Source organism: Calliopsis andreniformis, chromosome 5, assembly GCF_051401765.1.
Source record: "Calliopsis andreniformis isolate RMS-2024a chromosome 5, iyCalAndr_principal, whole genome shotgun sequence".
In the NCBI taxonomy this organism is placed as follows: domain Eukaryota; kingdom Metazoa; phylum Arthropoda; class Insecta; order Hymenoptera; family Andrenidae; genus Calliopsis; species Calliopsis andreniformis.
In genome coordinates this window covers 6,912,692-6,933,052 of record NC_135066.1, presented here as the reverse complement: position 1 = coordinate 6,933,052, position 20,361 = coordinate 6,912,692, and the positions used below count along the sequence as shown (strand labels likewise).

The 20,361-nt window shown below is 42.7% G+C and overlaps 1 protein-coding gene across 2 annotated transcripts in view; it reads right to left on the bottom strand.

Annotated features, from left to right (window-relative positions):
* The window catches only part of Lar (tyrosine-protein phosphatase Lar), a 237,016-nt gene that overhangs the window by 19,945 nt on the left and 196,710 nt on the right, over positions 1 to 20,361 (bottom strand). For both annotated transcript variants that reach the window (XM_076377450.1, XM_076377451.1), the window contains 4 exons: positions 14,327 to 14,509; positions 2,746 to 2,856; positions 2,044 to 2,319; positions 1,008 to 1,292 (listed from right to left, as the gene is read on the bottom strand). In XM_076377450.1, the coding sequence (XP_076233565.1) occupies positions 1,008 to 1,292; positions 2,044 to 2,319; positions 2,746 to 2,856; positions 14,327 to 14,509 (855 nt within the window). The remainder of the gene's footprint in view (positions 1 to 1,007; positions 1,293 to 2,043; positions 2,320 to 2,745; positions 2,857 to 14,326; positions 14,510 to 20,361) is intronic.

Here is a 20,361-nt window from a genome sequence, read left to right as displayed (position 1 = left end):
TTTTGAAAAGTTGGTAAAATACGGAAAATAGAGGTTCCTGAATTTATGAGAAATGGATCTTTAAAAGGTTTCATTGAAGGTTGTACAAATAATAGAACTATAATCATTTTAATGGATTGAATTTCTAAAAAATTTGAGTTATTAAAATGTATAATTAAATATTTTATGTAGGTATGTGTAAAAGCTTTAGAGTCAGATTTCGTTTCGTTCTGCTTTTTCAACAATTTTTTGATAGATGCAAGTTCCTAAACTTTCTCATTAAGGCTGAATTTTTTCTACTGAAAATGTAATCTTGCAATATTAATGTTTTATCATCTTTTGGCAAGTAATTCGGTAATGACTTTGCGTCGTCATAAAGCGTCTCATATGAAACAGTTCTCATGAACGAACTTGTTTCATAATGTGTCTACATATGACATAAATGTCTCTTTATAGTCCGTGGAAAATGCAATATTTTTATATTACCCCATTTTTTCCAGCTTTCACGCTGAAAATTTCTGCCATTTCATTAATCGTTAATATTTATCATATAATGTACCACTAATAGAGGAGACCTCTACATCATTTAATAATCTCAGAATTTTGTTTATTTCACAGCAATCAGAAATACCTATGTCATGCTAATCAGACAAATGCAATGTTTTAACAAACAGATTTTCAACAAATTTTTTTTAAAAAGGATCACATAATGTAGTGAAATATACACAATTTTATGCTGACTCATTAAATATCTTTAAAACACTCTAATTTTGCCTACCCTCTGTTACCCTTTTAGATCATTTTACTTAGGCAGGTGCTGTAGCTATCTCGAACGAATCTGTCGGCTTGAATGATCGTGACAAAGCGTTTTGTGTATATCTTGACGAAGCAACTAAGCTCCTCGAGAGACTTGGAGCGTAATTGAATCGACGAGACGTTCATGGATTTAGCGAGGCCTTAATGTTAACGGCATCGAAGCCGAAAAAAAGAAAGAAAAAATTAAGCTACCAAATAGCAGCTATACTGACTTGTCTCGCCAGTGGTGACTGTCACCGGGGCACTGGGGGGACCACGCCCAATGGCGTTTACAGCTATCACGTAGAGCTCGTACTCCGTGTAAGGACTGAGACTTCGGACATGGTAGTACATCGTCGTGATGCCTGATATCTCCGCGAATGCTTGATTCACGTGCTTTGGCTTGTGTTGGATTACATAGTATTGCAGCTCGTCTGATCCTTTGTAAGACCACGTGAGCTTCACGGAAGTCGCGGTAATGTCCGAGACTTTGACGTCTTCTGGAGGGCTTGGCAGAGCTGAAATATATCGCGACAATACTTTCAGCTTTTTGTAACTTCCTCTTTCTTGTCTGTGGTAATCTGAATTGTTAGAAGGTTAATAATCATACTCTGATATCTGCACAGCGAGCAAATTGATTTGTTAGGAGAACAGAAAGACACTAAAAACGTGTCGCTACGAGATGGGAGAATAAAGTTCTGAGAATAATTAATTTAGAACATTTGTTTTGAAAATTAAATAAATAAGAGGCCATTACTTCATCTACTTATTACTTAATTTACATATTTTTCTTTTATCTGAATTAACTTTGATTCATACAGTTCAAGAAAATTTGTAAAGCAAGGAGTTAATAAAATCACATCATAGGTAATGGCCTAAATATTTTTATAATCATCGCAGAAATATAGCGTAATAAATTTCCGCATTGAGTGGCAATTTATTCAAAACACACAAACGACGTCAACAGATCGTGATCCTGAGAGAAGTTGAAGTCCTTACCTAGCAATATTTCTGTCACCTTGCTTGCCTAGTGTCCAAACATGCTTACTCTATCACTGATTTTACGGCCACGCTATAAGTATTTCTACACCGATCATAAATGTTCTTATCCTCGAAACTTTATTGTCTCCACTCGCAGACTGCCTGTAACCACACAAGCTATCAACCGATCGGGCACCGCGATCGATCGGTCAGTATTATGTAGTTCGTTAGCCTGCTAATGCGATATCAGAGGATTTACGCACGATTTCGATCCATTTCGATACGAACATTGAACTTTCACCATCGATGTGGCTTCTATGACTCCGAGGTCACTGGCAGCTGTGCAGGTGTAATTGGCAGATTCTTTTATATTGGTGAGCATCAGGACGTTTATACCAAAAGGAAGATTGTCATCTGGCGTCAAATCGGTGGCTGGATCCTTTCTCCACTTAACGTAGGGCATGGGGGCGCCGACAGCCACGCAAGTTAGGTTCAAAGATGAACCTAGCATGACTTCACTCACCGCCGGTGGACGCCTCGAGAAGCTGGGCGGGACGCGACGAACTAGATTCAAATGTTTTTTTTTTTTTGGTATTAATGATCGCAGAGTCTTTTGAAGACGTTTTTTGAAGACAAATTCACGCGAACAGTATCCAGGACATGGTTGGAAGTGTGACAAGGCAGATTAGCTAGGTATTCGATTACACAATGCGCGCGAGTTTCGAGATACTGTCGCTCGAGTTGCCGCAAGAAACGTTGTGTCTCCGTGTAATACTTGCAATGTGATTCCAAGCGCGCGAATCCTTTGTGCCGTCAGCTTAGTTTAATTACGGTTTAATTACGTTGCATTAATTTTAATTACAAACGGGAGAACAACTCGGTTTACTGGGCCCGAGCTCGGCTCACGCAGACGTTTTTACAATTGTAATTATAATTATGTAATTTTAATTAAATCTAGGGTTGTTATATTCTATACGCATAGAGACATACCTTTCACGTACAACATAGCCGATTTGGAGTACTCCGTACCGATGGAATTGTTCGCCACGCACTCATATTTCCCTTGGTCGTTCACGTCGGATCCGGTAATTTTCAGCGAACCTGTAACACAAAGCGAATGAATCTTCGAAATCTCTACTTCACGGGGGATTCTTTCTACAGGCGTGTACATCGTTCCCGAACATTAATCTCATTCGTCGGTATTCTTTAAAGATTATTTCAAAGGGTCGGGTATGAAAATGAGAAGCACGCGTGGATGTACCTCAAACGGATCCCTATCGTTTTTATCGCGAAAGCATCGCTTTCGTTTCATAAATTTTAACACGTTCCGTTACAGATATATCATCGTTAATACACGTGGAATTTCTGTTTAAAACTCTTTGATCTTTCGAACGTAAAAAGATAATCAAATATTTCACGATAAGCAAGGAATTTGGGAACAAGTAGGTATGCTAAATTAGTTCGAATAATGCTGTTGAATTGTTTTGTTGAAATTTTCAATTATCTTCCAGTACATGTACAATGGAAATGAAAAAAATAAGCATAGTCATAACGAATCGGTGACAATACATATTAAATTGTGTAAATTAGAAATAAACTGACTATAATGCAAATAAATTAATTTCTTGTCATAGAATACGCCAGTATTTTCCGATAAACCTGATATTGAAGTTATTAAAGGTACTTTAAAGATGTATTATATGTAGATAATTAAAATATATCATCGATATGAAAGTGTGTATGCATAATAAGCTTATTTGATCGTGGTCACGCAACTATAAATATAGAGGAGGGTGTAGGAATATGAAATACGCAGTTTATTTTTTGACTTAGGTAGTGTCAGAATAGCTGTAACTAAAATAATTAGACTAATAACTTTACAAATTTTCATGTGAAATGTGCCACATACATATAAATATTATAGACCTTATAGAATATTTGAATTTTGTATTTTTTCTAAATTAAGGCAAGAGGGATAATTGGTATTATTTTTGAGAAAAAAGAAGTTATGAAACTGCGTTAAACTGTTAATAACAAAGTTTTAATGATGTACAACGAGTGTCAAATATGTATAATCAATATAACCACCATCAGGTCCTACATTTCTACTCTATCTCATATTCCTCCCTTCTCTATACTAATAAAAATAAAAGTAAAATCTAAGATTGACTGTAGATATTTCTTTCTATGTTTATGTGACTAACGCTAGCACGCGTTATCTCCTTGCCTGGAAGTGTACTATTTTCTCTACGCAACGTCATACGCAAACTGAGTCTACTAATATTTTTCCGGCCAACTATACGTTATTACGTGTATACCGAGTGCTTCAAAGCAGCTCGTCGTCAGCACAGAAAGTTTGTACAGAAAATCATACGCAAATGTCGCGAGCCCGTTAATTCGCTCTTTCTTTCGAAACTTTCTCTCCCGCGCAACGCTCGCCAACCCGTCAATTGTTTTGCTGAAATTTTCGAGGTGTCGGGGCGATACGGCGCTCGCGTCAAAGAACGCGTCTGGCATAGCGCGGTAATGCACCAGATAAGATCAATGGACCCAACGCGCCTCGTTGGACGACTGTACTTCAACGCGGTCCTTGCGGCTCTTTTGCCTCGTTTTTGCGCCGCTAATTGAGTTGGTAGCGGGTCGAGGAACGCGTCGAGGTACGCGTCGGTCGGAGAGAGGCGTGGAAGCTCCTCTACGCGGGGAGGAATCCGTTTCAAAGCACCGTTACAAAGACCGTCTATTCCACTTTCTGTTTGGCCTGGCCGGTTCGTGCGCGATTTCCATGATGCATCAAGCCCCTTAGCACGATACCACGATGATGAACTGGCTGTTACGAGGCGTGTGATTATCTCCGTAGACGTCACTCCTTCGGTATAATTCAACCCCTTTGGATCTCCGCCCTCTACCTTACGCTCACCCCGTTACTCGGCTCCCGACTTCGCGGCGCGTTCGACCCACAGCGTTCGCAAAGTAAACAGGACGGATCAACGAGCTTGTTTTCTATCCTTTCACCGTCGTTGACGTTTCATCGAACGACGATGATAATTAACTGATGGTAATTAATGGCCGCCATCCACCGTAAAGCAAACGGAAATGACAAGTGGAGTCGATTGTGCGCTCCCATGTAACAGCGTTGTCTCTTGGACTCTCCGAGATCGAGTCGCGGTTGCGACTAATTTTTCAGCTCGAGGACTGCTCGTAGATTCTCCGTGTCCTGACGAGCGTCGGCTTAAATATTTTCCTACAAGTCTAGCCGCAACCGTATGGATTTATAGGGTTTCGTTGTAAACGTGACTTCGGCGACCGGGGAAAGAGAGCGAGGCAGGAATGAAGGAGGGTGAACAAGGGCGAGAGAGGGGAGAGGAGAGGAGGGTAGGGTCGAGGGCAGAAAACACTCCATCACGACCGAGAAGCCAGGTGGTTTGATATCACGTACGATCAGAATACATAATCGAGCCTCATCTACAATTTCCAGTAAGCTGACCAGGAAGGAACGCGTGGTCATATTGTTATCCCATCCAGTCACGTGCACGTTGTTAGCGCGGCTGTGAAAAACTCGAATCCCCGCGAAATTGTTGCTCATCCTTCGGCGTTACAGAGGCGCTCGATTATAGTTACGTCTGTCGTAAACGGGAGTATAATCGAAATGGTGATTTTACTTCAGAAAATGATCGAAAAAGAAAGTAAAGATACATCGAGAGTTATGAAAACGAAAACTAGTGGTAGAAATGTTTTACAGATGTACGGGGTGGCCCATGTTATTTCTGAAGTCGATGCGCGTTCTAATTCAGAGAGCAAAGTTATTGTTGCTTTATGGGGGCGAGTTTCTGATTCGAATGTAGGGAGTGTGTTTTCATTATAAATACAGATCAATTTTTTTTATATCTACTTTTCTAATATGATGAATTTTTCTGTGGCAAATATTAATATAATAGTTTCTGAAAATCTGAAACATAATTTTTAAAATACATAATATGTACCTAGATTCAGTCACTGAACTTTTAAATGGTAAAGCCACTTATATGCCACTTATAATGTACCTCTATATTTTTTTATGAAACGATGCTTCGGTATGTCCTCGTAGAACTCCAGAACTTCTGATGCCCTTCAGGTTGAAACTCATCTACCCCCGATGGTAGCTAAGGTAATGCAAAAAGGCGAGGCTGTCCCCAGCTTTACGTGACGCGATTCGCGCGGCTGAAGCAACGCGTGCGTTCAACGTGCTGCTTATCGTATTGGTAATGAAAGTAGAAAACGTGAGGCGGACTTGGCGCAACAAGGGCAATTAGACGTTCGATGCGAAACAGCGGTGGCAAGGCGATTAAAAGGGTCCTTATGAATTCTTAGTAATCCTGGCACGCGAGCCACTTCGATTTGCTGCGAGACGTGCGCGTATAAGAGTGCCCTCACATCACACAGTAAGATATTTGCTCCATCTAGCTGGCTAAATCAATTTTCTTAACCTTATTTCAGATGCAAGTAAGTTGTTACTGGAGATAATCGAATTTACTGAATATTGGATTTATTAAATATTAATACTTTGTTGCCGAGTTACGTGAGAAATACCACAAATCAGTAGATAATCCCATTATATATAAATAAAATGTTATGCATATTCAGAAAGTATTTCACCTTTCTGAAACTAGCACAAATGAACCTAGATACCCACGTTGTAGCACACCAATTAAATAACAGAAATAAATTTGGCCAGCTAAATCGGGTGAATATCCCATTGTGCGTTGTTGCGTCGACGTCGACGTACTGAAACGTATCCTCCCTTCCGCTCACGATAAAGCCCGATGACGCTCAAGTGGTGTACGCGATCTATCCTGGTTTGCGTCGCGATAACGTCGACGCGCACGAAAGGGCTTTCGCCGTGTAAAGAAGGCGAAATTGAATAAAGATGAAAATCTATCGTGCACTCGTCTCACGGGTGCATCTCGTCCTCCCGTTTTCAATGAGATCCAGCGCGGTCCTTTGAAGTCCCGCTTCCCTTGTCGCCGTCACTTAAAGACGACAAATTTCTAACACGCCCGTCGCCGAGGTGTCCCGTCGTAAGTTCGACGGGGAATTGTAACGCGACGATTCTCGCAAAGCAGCGAGATCGCCGGCGACGGTTGGCAAATAGTCGCGATAAATTCAGTCGGCCTTGCCAGCAACAGGGGCAGCTTTTTTCAGGGAATCGACGAGACACGTTTCAGTAGGCAAAAGATGAAACATCTTCTCTGGCGTTCGTTCTCAGAGGACTTGGGGACGTGTGTGCGTTTCGCTTTAGCATAAATATGTACAAAGATAGCGCGCGTGACCGAGGCTGCAGCGATGGCGGAGCAATGCGATGGAAAACGTCAAAACTATTTGCGTGTTTACCTACCAATATTGAAATATCTTCCCTGATATTTAATATTACGAGTGGTAAACGCAAAATGTACGCACGACGTGCAGCGACTCGTACTTTATTCACCGTCGCCTATTTTCCTCCCCGTGTCAGTACGTTCCCTCTTTGTCGCAGCCCACCCCCGCGGGCCAGATACGCCAGGAAACGAATACAGATAGAAACCGATGTGGGCGATGACTTCGAAAGACGGGCGCGCATCGTTCGCTCGATTCGATTGAGATAGAATGCAAACAGAAAATATGTTTACCTCGAGGCTACAACCTCCCGCCACCGTTCGCTTTTCTTCCCCTTTCCTACCGTCGTGTTCGAGGAAATGGAGAAAGGATCCGTGCTGCTTCTATCGTGAGCTTTTTTAATCGCCTTTATAATTACTCCCGACCACGTATTGACCTCGAGGAAAAAGTCAGTTACAATTATCGGCAAACGCCGGGGCGCGAGAGGCGAACGGTGCAAGTGAATCTGACGAGTCGATAGGGAAAGAAAACAGTGGTTGCCTCGCGATTCGCTTCCAATGCTATATAAGCCCGATTCGGTCAAAATATAAATAGTAAATATGTTTACACCGGAGGCAAACTCCTACACTGATACCGTGCTGGTTTTCATTTACTCCGAGAAATACTCGATACAATTGAAATATTCATTGTTGCGTTTATTTAGCCCCCACCTGGTGTGGCTGTTATTATATAATATGGTAGAATTGCTGCAACTCGTGTATCCAAAATTATCAATCCACGATATGTTTGACAAAATTGAAATCTGTAATGTCAACCCTAGCGAAAACTAGTCAATAGGAGAAGCTCCGAAAGTTCCTCTCACAAACGTACCTCTAAACGGAAACACCCTTAATAGACAAGCAACGTTCACACACCGCACAGTACAATTCACAACTGTTGACTTATTACGTTTCTCTTTAGCCCACACTAAGCGTTCCTACTTCAACTCGTTAAGGCTTCGTAAGTGGAACGCGGTAATGTCAAAAGCGTTTCCTTCTGCTAATACACGAGACAATGACGTGAGACAAGGGAAGATTATGCGGGCGCGGGACGTCTTTCGCGGGTACGCGAGCAGCCACGTCGGTTCGCAAAGTGCGTCGTCCTGGAAAGGAGAAATCGAATTACCCCGCTGACGTTCCCGCATCTTTTTGCCCCCCTACTCTCGCGTGCAATCTATTCGAGAAAACGAGTGCCGTTAATTATATTCAAACAGAATTCGATGACGCAAACCTCGTTGTTCCTCGCGGTCTTGCAGGAGTTAAAATTCCTCCGTCGCCGAGACAAATTCTCCGACGCGTTTAACCGCCGCCAGTTTTTTCTTCGCTCGCGATCGCCCAGACGGATCTGGAATCTATCGAGCTTGGCGAGCGTGCTTCCACCTTTCGTTTTTCCTTTTTTTTCTTCCACGCGGCGGCTGCCAGTGGCCGTGGTAGAGAAGGTAAGAATATAAGCGGGAGCAAGGTAACTTACTCAATTCCCTTCCATATAGCCGACGGCGTCATAAGTCAACCCCCGTGAGTAAAGGGTGGTCTAATGGGCCAAGGGGAGCTTCTCGAGGGTCGGGGGACGGCTGGGTGTTAGACGGGCGGAAAACACGGTGGAAAAGGAGATCGTCGGTCTGTATAGTTGCGTAACGTGTCGACGAAGGGGTGAGCAGAGGGTTAGAAGGCCGGACGAACGGTGAGAATTCCAGCACAGGTGTTAAGACGAGCTCGTTTCACCTCGGGCTTGTTTCAAACTTTGTCCTTCGAGTCTCTGCGACTCGGGAAACTTCAGCTGGGAATATTTTACGAATGTCGGGGAGAAACGTTAAACCTTCTCTTTGCTCCTACTTAAAAACCATTTTCCCGCTGGCTCGTCAAGCTCGCAGGACGCGGCAGAGTTCATGCTCGCTCGCTCGCCCGCCTCGAGTAGCTCACTGGGATATCGAGAGTGGTCGAATTCGGACTAGGTAAAAATCGTAAATAACGCGATTCCAGTTCGCCATCCTCCCTGTAGTTCCATTCGTACCTTCGGCTCGGTTATTACGACGGTTTCCAAGCCAGTCTCCTTTTCTTGCTCCGCGCATTCCGGCGTTATCGTTACGGACAATTACAGAAGTTTCGAAACGATCGGGATGTTATGCCGGAATTAAGAGGGGAATAGGCGAGAACAGTGCAGACTGAAGCGAAGAAACGGCGGTAAGGGTCGAAAAGAACGGAGGAGCAGCGAGAATCCCAGGGCAGGTGTTAAGCACCGCCGCTAGCAGCACTGGGCTTGTTTCGAAGTTCAAGCCCTGTGCTCATCAAGCCACGCCGCTTTAATGCTGGAAATTTTACGAGTGTTGACGAAGCGTTAACTGCCCTCCAACGCTCTTGCCCTGCCCTTCGCCCATCTTCCTTTCCCGCGCGGCTTTATGACCGCCGACTGCAAAATATAATTTAACGATTCTCGATGCGTTAAGCTCTTCTCTGCCGGGCAATCTCGTAATTACGCGTCGCATCCTTTGACAGTAGAAATTTCGGTCGCATCGCCGTCTCGTAAGCACCTGTCGTCGCCCAAAGGTTTAATGAAACGTTAAATTGGTTTATTTTGCGTGCCGGTGAATCTGCGCCCGTTTAATTCTCTTCAATTATCGTAAAGTGCTCGGCGTTGACCAAAGCGGTTGTTATTTTAATACGCCGCGGACGCTGCTGCTACCTGCCGTGTCTAACTTTAATTAATTTGTCTCGTTTTCGCGATAAACGGAAATGGAGATCCACGGGCGCATTGTGCGACCGTGTAACGTCGCCCACCTTTCTGCTTTCCATTTCTCCCATCCCCATCTTTTGTTCGCTTTACCACCAAGAATTTTGATATTACGCGCGCCAGCTACGTCTCCCAGACGAGCTCTTTACTTTTGCGTTTTCGTTGCTGACGTTCGAACGGAGACGTCAACAAGACGACACTCGAGATGTCGAAAGAGCGACGCTCGAAGTCTTCTCTTCGGTGAATCTCTTAGCAGACGTATGGAATTTCCTGCTCGTTCGCAATTTTTATCGGGAATGCACGTCCGTAACTGACAATTTTTCAGACGAAATTGGGTGTATCTCCTGAGATAAATTAGGGGAGAAATTGAGAGATTTGAAAGAGGCATTTCGAGATTTCTCTGAATATTGGTATATTTATCGATGGAAGTTAAAGAGCGATCGGTAACCAAGTTTCAGACAAATTTTTCCATTTTTAAATGTCCATAATTAGTTAACAAATTTTAATTTTTTTTTTATTTGGTACCTAAAATCATCCTCCAAATTTTTCCTTACCCGTGTGGTTTTAGTCGCTCATTTCAAGTACTCAAGATATTTTCTTTCAGTCTACAAAAAACAAACGAAAATTCCACAACTGCTTTCTTCAAGATCACAATTTTCATATTTTTACTTCAAGATACCAGACGGTATTTCATAAAATTTCACGGCCCTCGATATCATTACACATCTGACTCCCTAATAAAGAAATTAATACAGCTCGCAAATGTACTGGAGCCCGCAAATGAATGCAAACAACGGCTTGCTAGACTTTTAACAATGCCGTATACATTAGATATACCGTGAAAATTTCAACGGTAGCTCGTGTCGACAATGGCAGGGAAAAGCAGCCGGGAAATTTAATTTGTAGCGAATTTGAATAACGCGTACGCGACCCCGAGGTCCAGTTTTCCCGCGTAACCTCTTTTTCGAAGTTAAAAAAAACGCGGAGTGAGGAGCGGTGGCGGTCGGTTATCGCGCGCGAGCCATCTTACGAGTTTTAGTCGTTAAACGTGTTACCATCGTCCCCGACGCAGCAACGCTGCCGCTTTTTGTCTCTCCTCTCCTCTCGCTGCGTCTTCCCTCGATTCCTCTCCGCGCTATTCCACGTACATCCATTTTCTTTTCGCGGAAGTTACTACGCGGATACACGCGGGAAGTACATTGCCCTCGTCGTGTACTTTTTGCAATACATTAAGCCGTATATTTTATGGGATATACGTAGCGGCGGCGGTGCCGTATGGCGGCGGCGCCTTCCAACGGTATTGACGGGGGTGGAGCTGCGGCGAAGACACGCGAATAACGTTAAGGGAGCGACCGAGTGACTGATGCGACTAGAGGGGAATGCTTTCCGCTTCGAGCATGTCATTCTGCCTCCCCCTATTCTCCCTCTTCCTCTTCGTCGGTAGACGTATCGAGCAGCGTCTCGCTTCATCTTGTGTCTTTGCCTTGCCACTCGGTGACGCTTTCGAAAAAGCTGCGTTATCTGTACACAAATGCCAGCCTTTCGATCCATTGAGCCGAAGTAAGGCTAGCCTACTCCTGATTCTATCGTTTCGGTCAAAATCTGAAGTCGGACAGTCGTATCCGATCAAATTTCCGCTTCGAGAAATTCTGAGGTTGCCTCCCCTTGCGTGAACCTTGGTTAAGATGGCCGCAGATGCGCGTCTTCGTGTTGGGGCGGATGAGCTTCGCAAGTAGAACAGTATTCAAGAAGTACAATATTTTCTCGCTATAGGTTCACAAGTTTATGACGAGTTTATATTGACAGACTTGTTATTTAGGTCCATTTATGTCGCTTTTGTAATTTGAACAATTTGAAGGATTCGGTGTTTACACGGATGTATTTTGGACAAAACATTTGTTTTTCTGGAAAGTAATCTGTGTATAGAATATCTTCAATTTATTAAATGCGATTTGATTAATCTGTATTGTACGAGATAATGTGAAACAATAAATATTAAATGTGAAACGTTGGACATGTTGGGGTGGATTTATCTGCTGCATAATATTCTCGGAAAGCAGCTATTGAATATTTTAATTGTTACTGAACGTCAATAGTTAGCTTGAATATTATATTATATTTTACGCGAAAGAGTAATGAATAGAAAAATGTTCAATTTTGTAGTTTTGTGCGAGAATATTATTTTTCTCGTTAAGTGAATACTTATATTATTAACACCTACATTTTTGAATATTAAATAGCTATTATATTCACTTTTATCGCGATTGAACAAAAAAAGAGTACACATTTGAATATACATATCCACATAAAATACGAACAATTGTTCTAAATTTATAGTCTGACATAAAATATAAGAATATTAGAAAATGTTGACTAAGTTGACACGAGATATTTTATATTTTGTCATCTTTCACAAGATTATATGTGTTATGCATTAAAACGTAAATATGACAGTGATTTCAATTCAAGCCATAGGTAGCTTTTATACTTTAAGGCATTGTCAGACCTAAAATTGCTAATTTCGCGTAAACTTTGTATTCTCGTTGCATTCTAAATCGTTTAGTATAAACGCATATACATAGAACGCAGGGTGACACAGTGCAGTACGTGCGTTGTATAAATACAGTTTTTGTTTAAGTTATCTTAGCGGTTTCGAACCACGAAGGGTGTTTGACACGTGCTAATTTGTGCTTTATACCATAATGTAGACATACCCATGACTATTTGGATTAAGAGGGATTCTACCTGAGCTATAAATCTGGTTTCAACACGATAAAAACGATTCTCTTGTATTGTAGTAACGATTACTCATTAAAAAGGTCAACATAAGGAGGACTAGACATTCCCATAGGTACAAACGTTTCTATACTGAATCTTACTGCATAAAATATTTCACGTATCAGTGGGAGTTGCAGAAAATCGCACCTACTTTGCCAAATCAACGCAGTTTTTATAAATAATATTTTTCACTGCTTACAGAAAGACTGCGCTACATTGCTCTACATTCAACGTGCACCTAAACTTAGAGTTTGTTTTACAATAACATCTGAGCGGGGTGTGGAAAAGCACCTACGGCCTGATCATACCAAATTTCGTTCGTTAAATTCAGAAGCTGTGCCTCGGGACACGAGTAAAAGTATGCATAACGCATGCACGTACAAGGAATCCGGACGTACGATACCAGCGTATATGCAGCCTGGCTTTCTCGCATCTAATGTACACTTTTCACGTCGCAGCGAACTGCGCCGACCGTCGTAAAGATAGTCGGGGCAAGTGCGCGCCAGTATTACGTGACGTGCCGCTCGATAATGATACTGCCATTGCGATAAAAACAAAGTGAACGTTACGTATACGTGTGTGCAGGTTCGCACACCTAGCCGGTCGGCGCAGAAAAATAATGATAATAGGTTACATCGTGCGTTAGCGAAACAGCCCCGCAATACAGAACAACTGCCCCGTTCTGTCGCCCCCGCTCGTTTGTTTGCCCCGTTATCGCGAATTATATTTCGTAAATCGCGGCTCCTCATTAACATCTAGCCCTGTTGTCGACGTTTTACTTTCCGTTCCCCGGGTTACATATGCGCGTCCTTTGTTTCCGCAGGGAAAGAAAACCACGCGAGAGCGGTCGGAGCAAAATTTCCCCGCTGGTTTTCTCGCAGCATTTTCAAGTGGCCTTGTCGACCACTGTGCACTCGCGTAACATTCGTCGAGGACGCTTATTAGGACCTAGCTGCGGCCGATCGATGGATCGTTTCATCGAGTTCGTTGATCGTGTCGAGAGCGCGTTGAATGCCGCAAGTAGTATAGCTCGCTCTATGCGCCGCCAGTAGTTGCCGACTCATTGAGGGGAGCACCGCGTGACAGACAGAAGGGGAATAACGAGCAGCTGATCAACTCCAGCGAGTATCGCTGGCACTGGCGATTTTCAAAACGCGATCGCCCTGTTTACGAGGACTGTCAGCGATAATTCCCGAAAATTTCGCGACTCGCTCGTCACAGGTTCGTTCGCCGAACGAACGTTCTTGGATCTTCGACAGAGCCATCGAGTGCATCGACGATATCGATCCCTGCTACAGGCCAGACACGGCGCGTACTTGGCGAGCAGAGCAGGTGCGCTCTCGGCGAACGAGATGGATGTGCTGGATGTTCCCATATCGCGTGACCACTCGATCAACGCTACCGCGAGTTGACAGTGACTTACGCACTCTGGCACTCGACGAGATATGACACGCGCCACCAGGCCCGCTCTATTGTTACCTGCCTGTACTTCCACGGTCAAACATCTTCGATCCATCTAACACTCATATTTCTTCTCCTTTGGATCTTTTACGCTACGCCCCTTATCCACTTTGCCCGATCAGTCTCCGCGAGACTGCGCTTGATAGACTTCAGCTTCAAGTGATTTACGCGAGCCTCGATGGTACTTCGAAGAGATTAGAGAAGTGGGTTTACTTACCGGTGGCCGAAACGGTGTAGCGTGGATTAGTCGTGTCGATGGGCAGCATGTCCCGTACCCAGGAAATGATGGGCGATGGAGAACCGACGGCCGTGCAAAGTAGTACCGCGTTGTGACCCATTTCAACTACTTTCGTTGTTGGTGCTTGAGTTATCAATGGGAAGCCGTTTGGTAATTTCTCCGCTGCAAAAGAGAAGAAAATATGTGGACGTGAGTACAGTTACAATGTGAAGACAATTGATTTAAGTGAGTCTAGTTATGATAACTTAAAAAAGCCTTAGACAAAGCCTGGAATGACTATCGTTACTATCGTGGTACACTGTGCGAGCATAATTAAAAACTTTAAAAATCGTCTTGATACTTATATTAATTGTAAAGGAAGCATTGTATTCTATCTGTAATATTAATTATTAAAAATAGTTCCACTGAAATTCGTGAATAATTCGTGAAATTATAAGCTCTGAAGTTATTGCCAGTTATTTTGAACTACCCTGCAATTTTCTTTCGAAATCCCATCGTTTCAATCGTTCCATAGCAATAGGTATACATTAATCGATACTAGTTTCAGTATCAACTTCAGCTCACGCCCAAGCGAGGAGCGTGTGGTGTTGCAAAAGCCGATTATTCGCAGGCATGCCCGATACGAAGACGCGCGTATCGTGATATCCGTGAGAATGAAAATCTCGATACATCGATTATAGGTTGGGGGCGCACGGTGGTCGAACGGCGAGCGGTCTGAAAGTAAAGCTGGCGCGTGGTTGGCATAGAATCATCGCCGGATCGAAGCACGGCATCCCGCGGTCAGTCCCGCGGGATCGAAAGTTAGGAAAAGCCATTGGAACTGCGAGGATATCCCATTCGTATTCTCATCTCCCAATACGGGAAACAGAGGCTTCGTCTCCGAGAAGATTCACTGATATCCGCTGGATGCGAACGGATATACCCGTGTCCGAGTGTTCGAGAATGGAATCAGAATTCAATATACCGGAAAAAGTTCGTAAAACGGTTTATAGAGGAAGGAGGAAGAGGGTGGAGAGAAAGGGGGGGAGACGTCGGTGACGGTCGATGCTTCGAAATTTCTATTTCCTGACGCGTCGCGCGAACTCGATCGATTTATTTTCATCCTTACGCTCAGAAAAACACGGGCGGATTGCCTTCTTTAACGATCCGAATGAATAATTGAAAGGCGTCGAAAAATAGCCGAGCAAAAGATCGATGTCCAAAATCATAACAGTAATAGGTAATATTGTGTGAGTGCGCAGTGCTGTAGATATGGGTCATCCACGTTATTTCTTAACATTTTCATGTTGTAAATTTAAATGATGAAGCTGTATGCTGTTTCATGTATGCATTTCATAAAAGTTAATGTGTTTGCAAAAAGCGTAACACTTATGCGCAATGATGCATACATGAATCATAATATATTTTTAGTACAAAAATATAAAAAAATGGAGAGGGATTCTTTTTTGTATCTTTTAGTATTCCTTATTTTCCGACATATTTTAGAGTGAAAGAAAGTTATTTTATTTCAGAATAAGAAATTATGCAATGTAAGATTAATTCATTGTTAACGTCGAATCGATGTACATAAGTTGTACTTAAGTTTCTTTGGTATACAATTATCGTTTACTCACAAGTTAAGTTTACTGACGAGTGAAGATGTATACCAAATGAAACTCGTTTGTTCTAAATAATTTCAATAAGTAGTGAATGTATAAAAGAGTTTATAACAAGAAAATCGGGGCTTCCTTTCAATTGGGCCGCGATGTCACGGGCGAAGAGTGGCGAAGCTACCGTGCTGGCTGATTCCATATGAAAGTCATTATAGCAAGACGAGATTAATTTGACTTGTTTCGAGGTGCGCGCGCGCTGTACAATCTCACATTGCCCTCGTTCTTCACGTAATTACGACGATACTGCGTTAAGCCTTAGGGTGAGCTCGTAGTTAAATTTAAGTTCGAGGATGTTGCACTCAAACTTTCGAACAACTTCGCGCAGAGTCCTGGTTCCATTTCAATGGGGCTTAGGCGTCTCCAGCTAACTCGTCGGCAATTTTTCTTTTTCCCTATTTTTTAATTAAAATTCACCGATAATTACGTCACATAGGATTAATTAAAAATCCGCTCCACTTTTCGAGCGAAGCTTAACCTCGTCATTACGTTGGACAGTCTTCGATGTCAACGAAAACCGAGGAGCTGGGCTCTCTGTAACGCTTTTGCGACTTTCGTTGCGGTGGTCGGTGAATCGATTAACGACATGCGAGGAAACTTGAACATTTCGTGTCTCGAGTTTAGTCTTCGAAGGCTCGAGTGATAGTCGATATCGGTCAACAAGTTGTGTCGAATAAAAAATGACGATTTATCTTATGTTCACCAGAAGTAAGAAATTCTAATACTGATAGTTTCTTTTCTTAAGTATGACGAGACATTTAAAATTCTTGAATAGGCATTAAATACCAATAGTTTACACAATCTTGCTAACATCACACTCTATCTAAACTCTCTACAGATACATTTTTCTTATTACATTTATTTATCTTAGTCAATAATTTCATCTATAATTCAACTTTATTCATTCAATGATTCATTTAAAATTGATTTACTCTACTAGCTGTTCAATCCGAAAGCCTACGGGTACACAACGCCCAGAAAATTGGCACAAGGAGTCAACAACTTACTACAAGGACTAAGAACTGGGTGAAAGTTGCCTCAGACTGATGATCAAACTGCAATTACCATCGGCAATGCCTGACGGCGTTCTTCGTAAATCGCTCTTTTATAATCTCGTCAATTAAAAGAGCAATCGGAACTCGCGGCGAAAGTTGTTCGCCGTAGGACTTCGGCCAACTTTGATCTGGCAGCCTCTTTCGCCGGCAAATACATTTTAAGTTAGAGGAGAACCTGTTGGATCGCGGAGGATTCATCGCGTGTCAGCATCGGCGGGAGAACGGCGAACTTTTCGAATAAACGTGGCATCGAGTGGTCTACGCACGTTCCTGCGATTTTTATCTGGGCTACCCCTCCTGCAAATAACGACCTGTCTATCGCTTATAGCGCAACGGCCGAATTCCTCCGCTAGAGTACACAGACAATCCGTTTCAATTAAATGGTATTACTGACCTATAAAAACCGAGGGGAAAGAATGGGACGTCTCTGAAACTCGAGCGGGCGGAAGAAAAAGCTGACCCACTTGGAATTCTTGAAAATACGACGCCGAGAGAGTTTAGAAAAAGGCATTGGTTGTAAATCCCTGAATAATTTTAAAGACGTGCAAAAGGATGCTTTCGTCCCGATTGTGCCGTGCGACTCGATGCATTCTGGCCAAGCTCGCGACCCTCCTCTTTTCGCGCTGCACGAATTATTCACGGTACAACATCCTCGCAAACAAAAGTCGGTATCCGATGCAGCCTCTCAAAGGGTATCTTGGGAGAAAATCTTTCGTTTTCTATTGCGCGATAGTGAAGTATATAATAAAACACAATGGGGCAGGGCTGTGATTTGCAGAGGTCGCATTCACTCTTTCGAATTTGCCTTCTGCCCTCGTTGACTGGCACAATTAATGCAGGGAATTGTCGGTGGTTTTGTTAGGAAGCGGTTGCTCGTATGGTAGCTCGTTGTACTTATACTAGCAAGTAAGTAAAAGAATAGACATATCATTCAGTGTTTTTTTTCTGTGCCCAGTCTTTGGAAGTCTAGAGTCTCATTAGCCATTTCCATCACTCATGGTGGATTTATCCAAGTTTTAAATTTAACCCTGGTTATCTCTCTATTTTGTATGTATTCTGCTATCTGCGATCTTGTACTCTATTATTAATATTCTCCTCCTTATTAGCGTTTAAGTATTAGCCTCTATCTACTAACTCTTGTCCACTGATCCTCATAAATCTCTAGATAGGTCTCCCCTATCTTGCTAATGTTAATTTTAATCTTTATTACGCTTACCTTTTTGCACTTGGAGATTTCTCACTATAAAGAACTAGTAAGTTAATCTCGGATATAGGTGAATAGATATGATATTCGTATTCATCGAGGGACGTCATCATTTTTGGTTTCTAACTTCAAAAGGACTCTAATTTTAGGGTCCTAGTTTGAACTTTTTATTAAGAGATGTTTGTCTGACTACTAAGTGGCCATTTCCTAGCTTTCCTAGGAAAGGACCTAGCTTTCTTAACTGAAACATTTGCTCTTCATCTCTGGTAAGGAGGTCATCTCTGGTTATGTTGGTGAAAGCAACTAACTGCCGCTCTGGAATCGTCAATAGAGCATCCACCCCTTGAAAGTTTGTATTAGGATAGACGATCTTGAACGCAGGATGGTGTGTAGAAAGACACACTTAAATGTGAAAATCTCTCGGTTCAGACAGGTTGTCACTCTCAGTAAGATGCCTTGGGCTGGGTCTATGCTTGCGTAGCTTCCAGGCGGGATACAGGGAATAACGGACACTGTTTGGCCGTGAGGTATCATTCGCGTTCCTTGCGTACTGGACTTTCATTTTCTTGGTAGAAATTTTTCTATGCTTTCCTTATTAATAATTTGGCATTTTTCTACTTTAAGGTCTAAAGACATGGACGGGACTTGGATTTCATTTATGTATTTGTCTTACTATTTTAATTATTATTCATTTCATTTATTTTATTAATAATCGCTAACAACATATCCAGATTTTTTCTACATTTCAATCAGTAAAGAAATTTGTGTCACTCTGTGATAAATATCTTTCAGCAATATAACATTTGTGTACAGCATATGTGAAAAGGATAGTGCAGGATATTGTAGTAGGATACCCTGTACACGAGTTAACTGTTAAACATCCTTCGGCGTTAAAACAGAAACATTTTTTCGTTTACCAGCTTGAAGAGTATCAGTGATGGAAACAAAGTATTGTGTTTCACGCATCCACTGCTCGACATGTCTACAGAACGTTCCAAATGCAGTGACACACATTTTCGGAGGTTCATATTCTACTACGCGAGACACGGAAGTCCATAAGGTGTCAGGTCTAACCTGTAACCTCGTCTGTGTGCTCGTGGACGCGACGAAGCCGGAAGGGTCGGTTGAATCCTGTCAGATTCAGTCGAGCTGCCGTGTCATCGCGCGCCGAAGAGCTCGCTAGTCTTTCCTCGGTACTTCCAGCGGATCTTCTCCCATTGTTTTCTTCGCCGGCACAGCTTCTTTTGTCCTCGTTATCGTTCGAGTTATCCGGCAGAACGGCGCCAATTATATCGGCGACCGTGAGCGCTCGCGGTCGACAATAGGAATTGCCCACAGACTTTTCCGCCCCTCGGAGTCGCCTTCACCCTCCAGCTCGCCCTCTCTTTTTCGCTCGCCTTCGCCTCGGATACCGCTCGCGACAAACAATCCTCCTCCTTCGCCGCTGCTTCCGCTAACCGCCGCTAACAATACAAGCGCCGATGTCATTCGCGCGACGAGAACCTTCACCGTAAACCTATTGTTCCTGTCGATTGGCGAATCGTTTCTTCTTAGTTCGTTTCGGGTGACTCCCTCGATCTTTGTTCTCCTCGGATTGATGAGAAAAATTCGAGAGTAATCGCGGTGTTTGCTGCTTTAAGAGCGAGCTAGATAATCTCACCGGGGCTCGTCTTTCTTGCTCTGCTTGTTGTTTTATGACGTTATCCCACGAGTACCATTTCGTGTTTTATGTTTGGGGCGAAAGAAATGGGTATTTATAAAAGGGAAGTCTAGTATTAATAGAATATGCGACGACGCGTCAAGTATTTGTGTGGTGACAAGTTACCCTCTTTTTAAGCAAGTTAGATACTACTTTATCATGATTCTTCGGCTGTCATAATAGATAGAATTATTCAACCGACACATACCACTCGAGTCAACCGCATATTGTACAAATACATATGGGTCGTTTTAGTTATTCACCCTAGTATCTTAGTTAATGAAACTATTATTATTAATAACTTTGTCTGTGATCGTTCAACTAACCACTAGTCTCCCAAAGTTAATTCAGCTTGTAAGGTACGGACAGAATCATGCAAATATGCTGCTAGATTATTCGAACGAAGA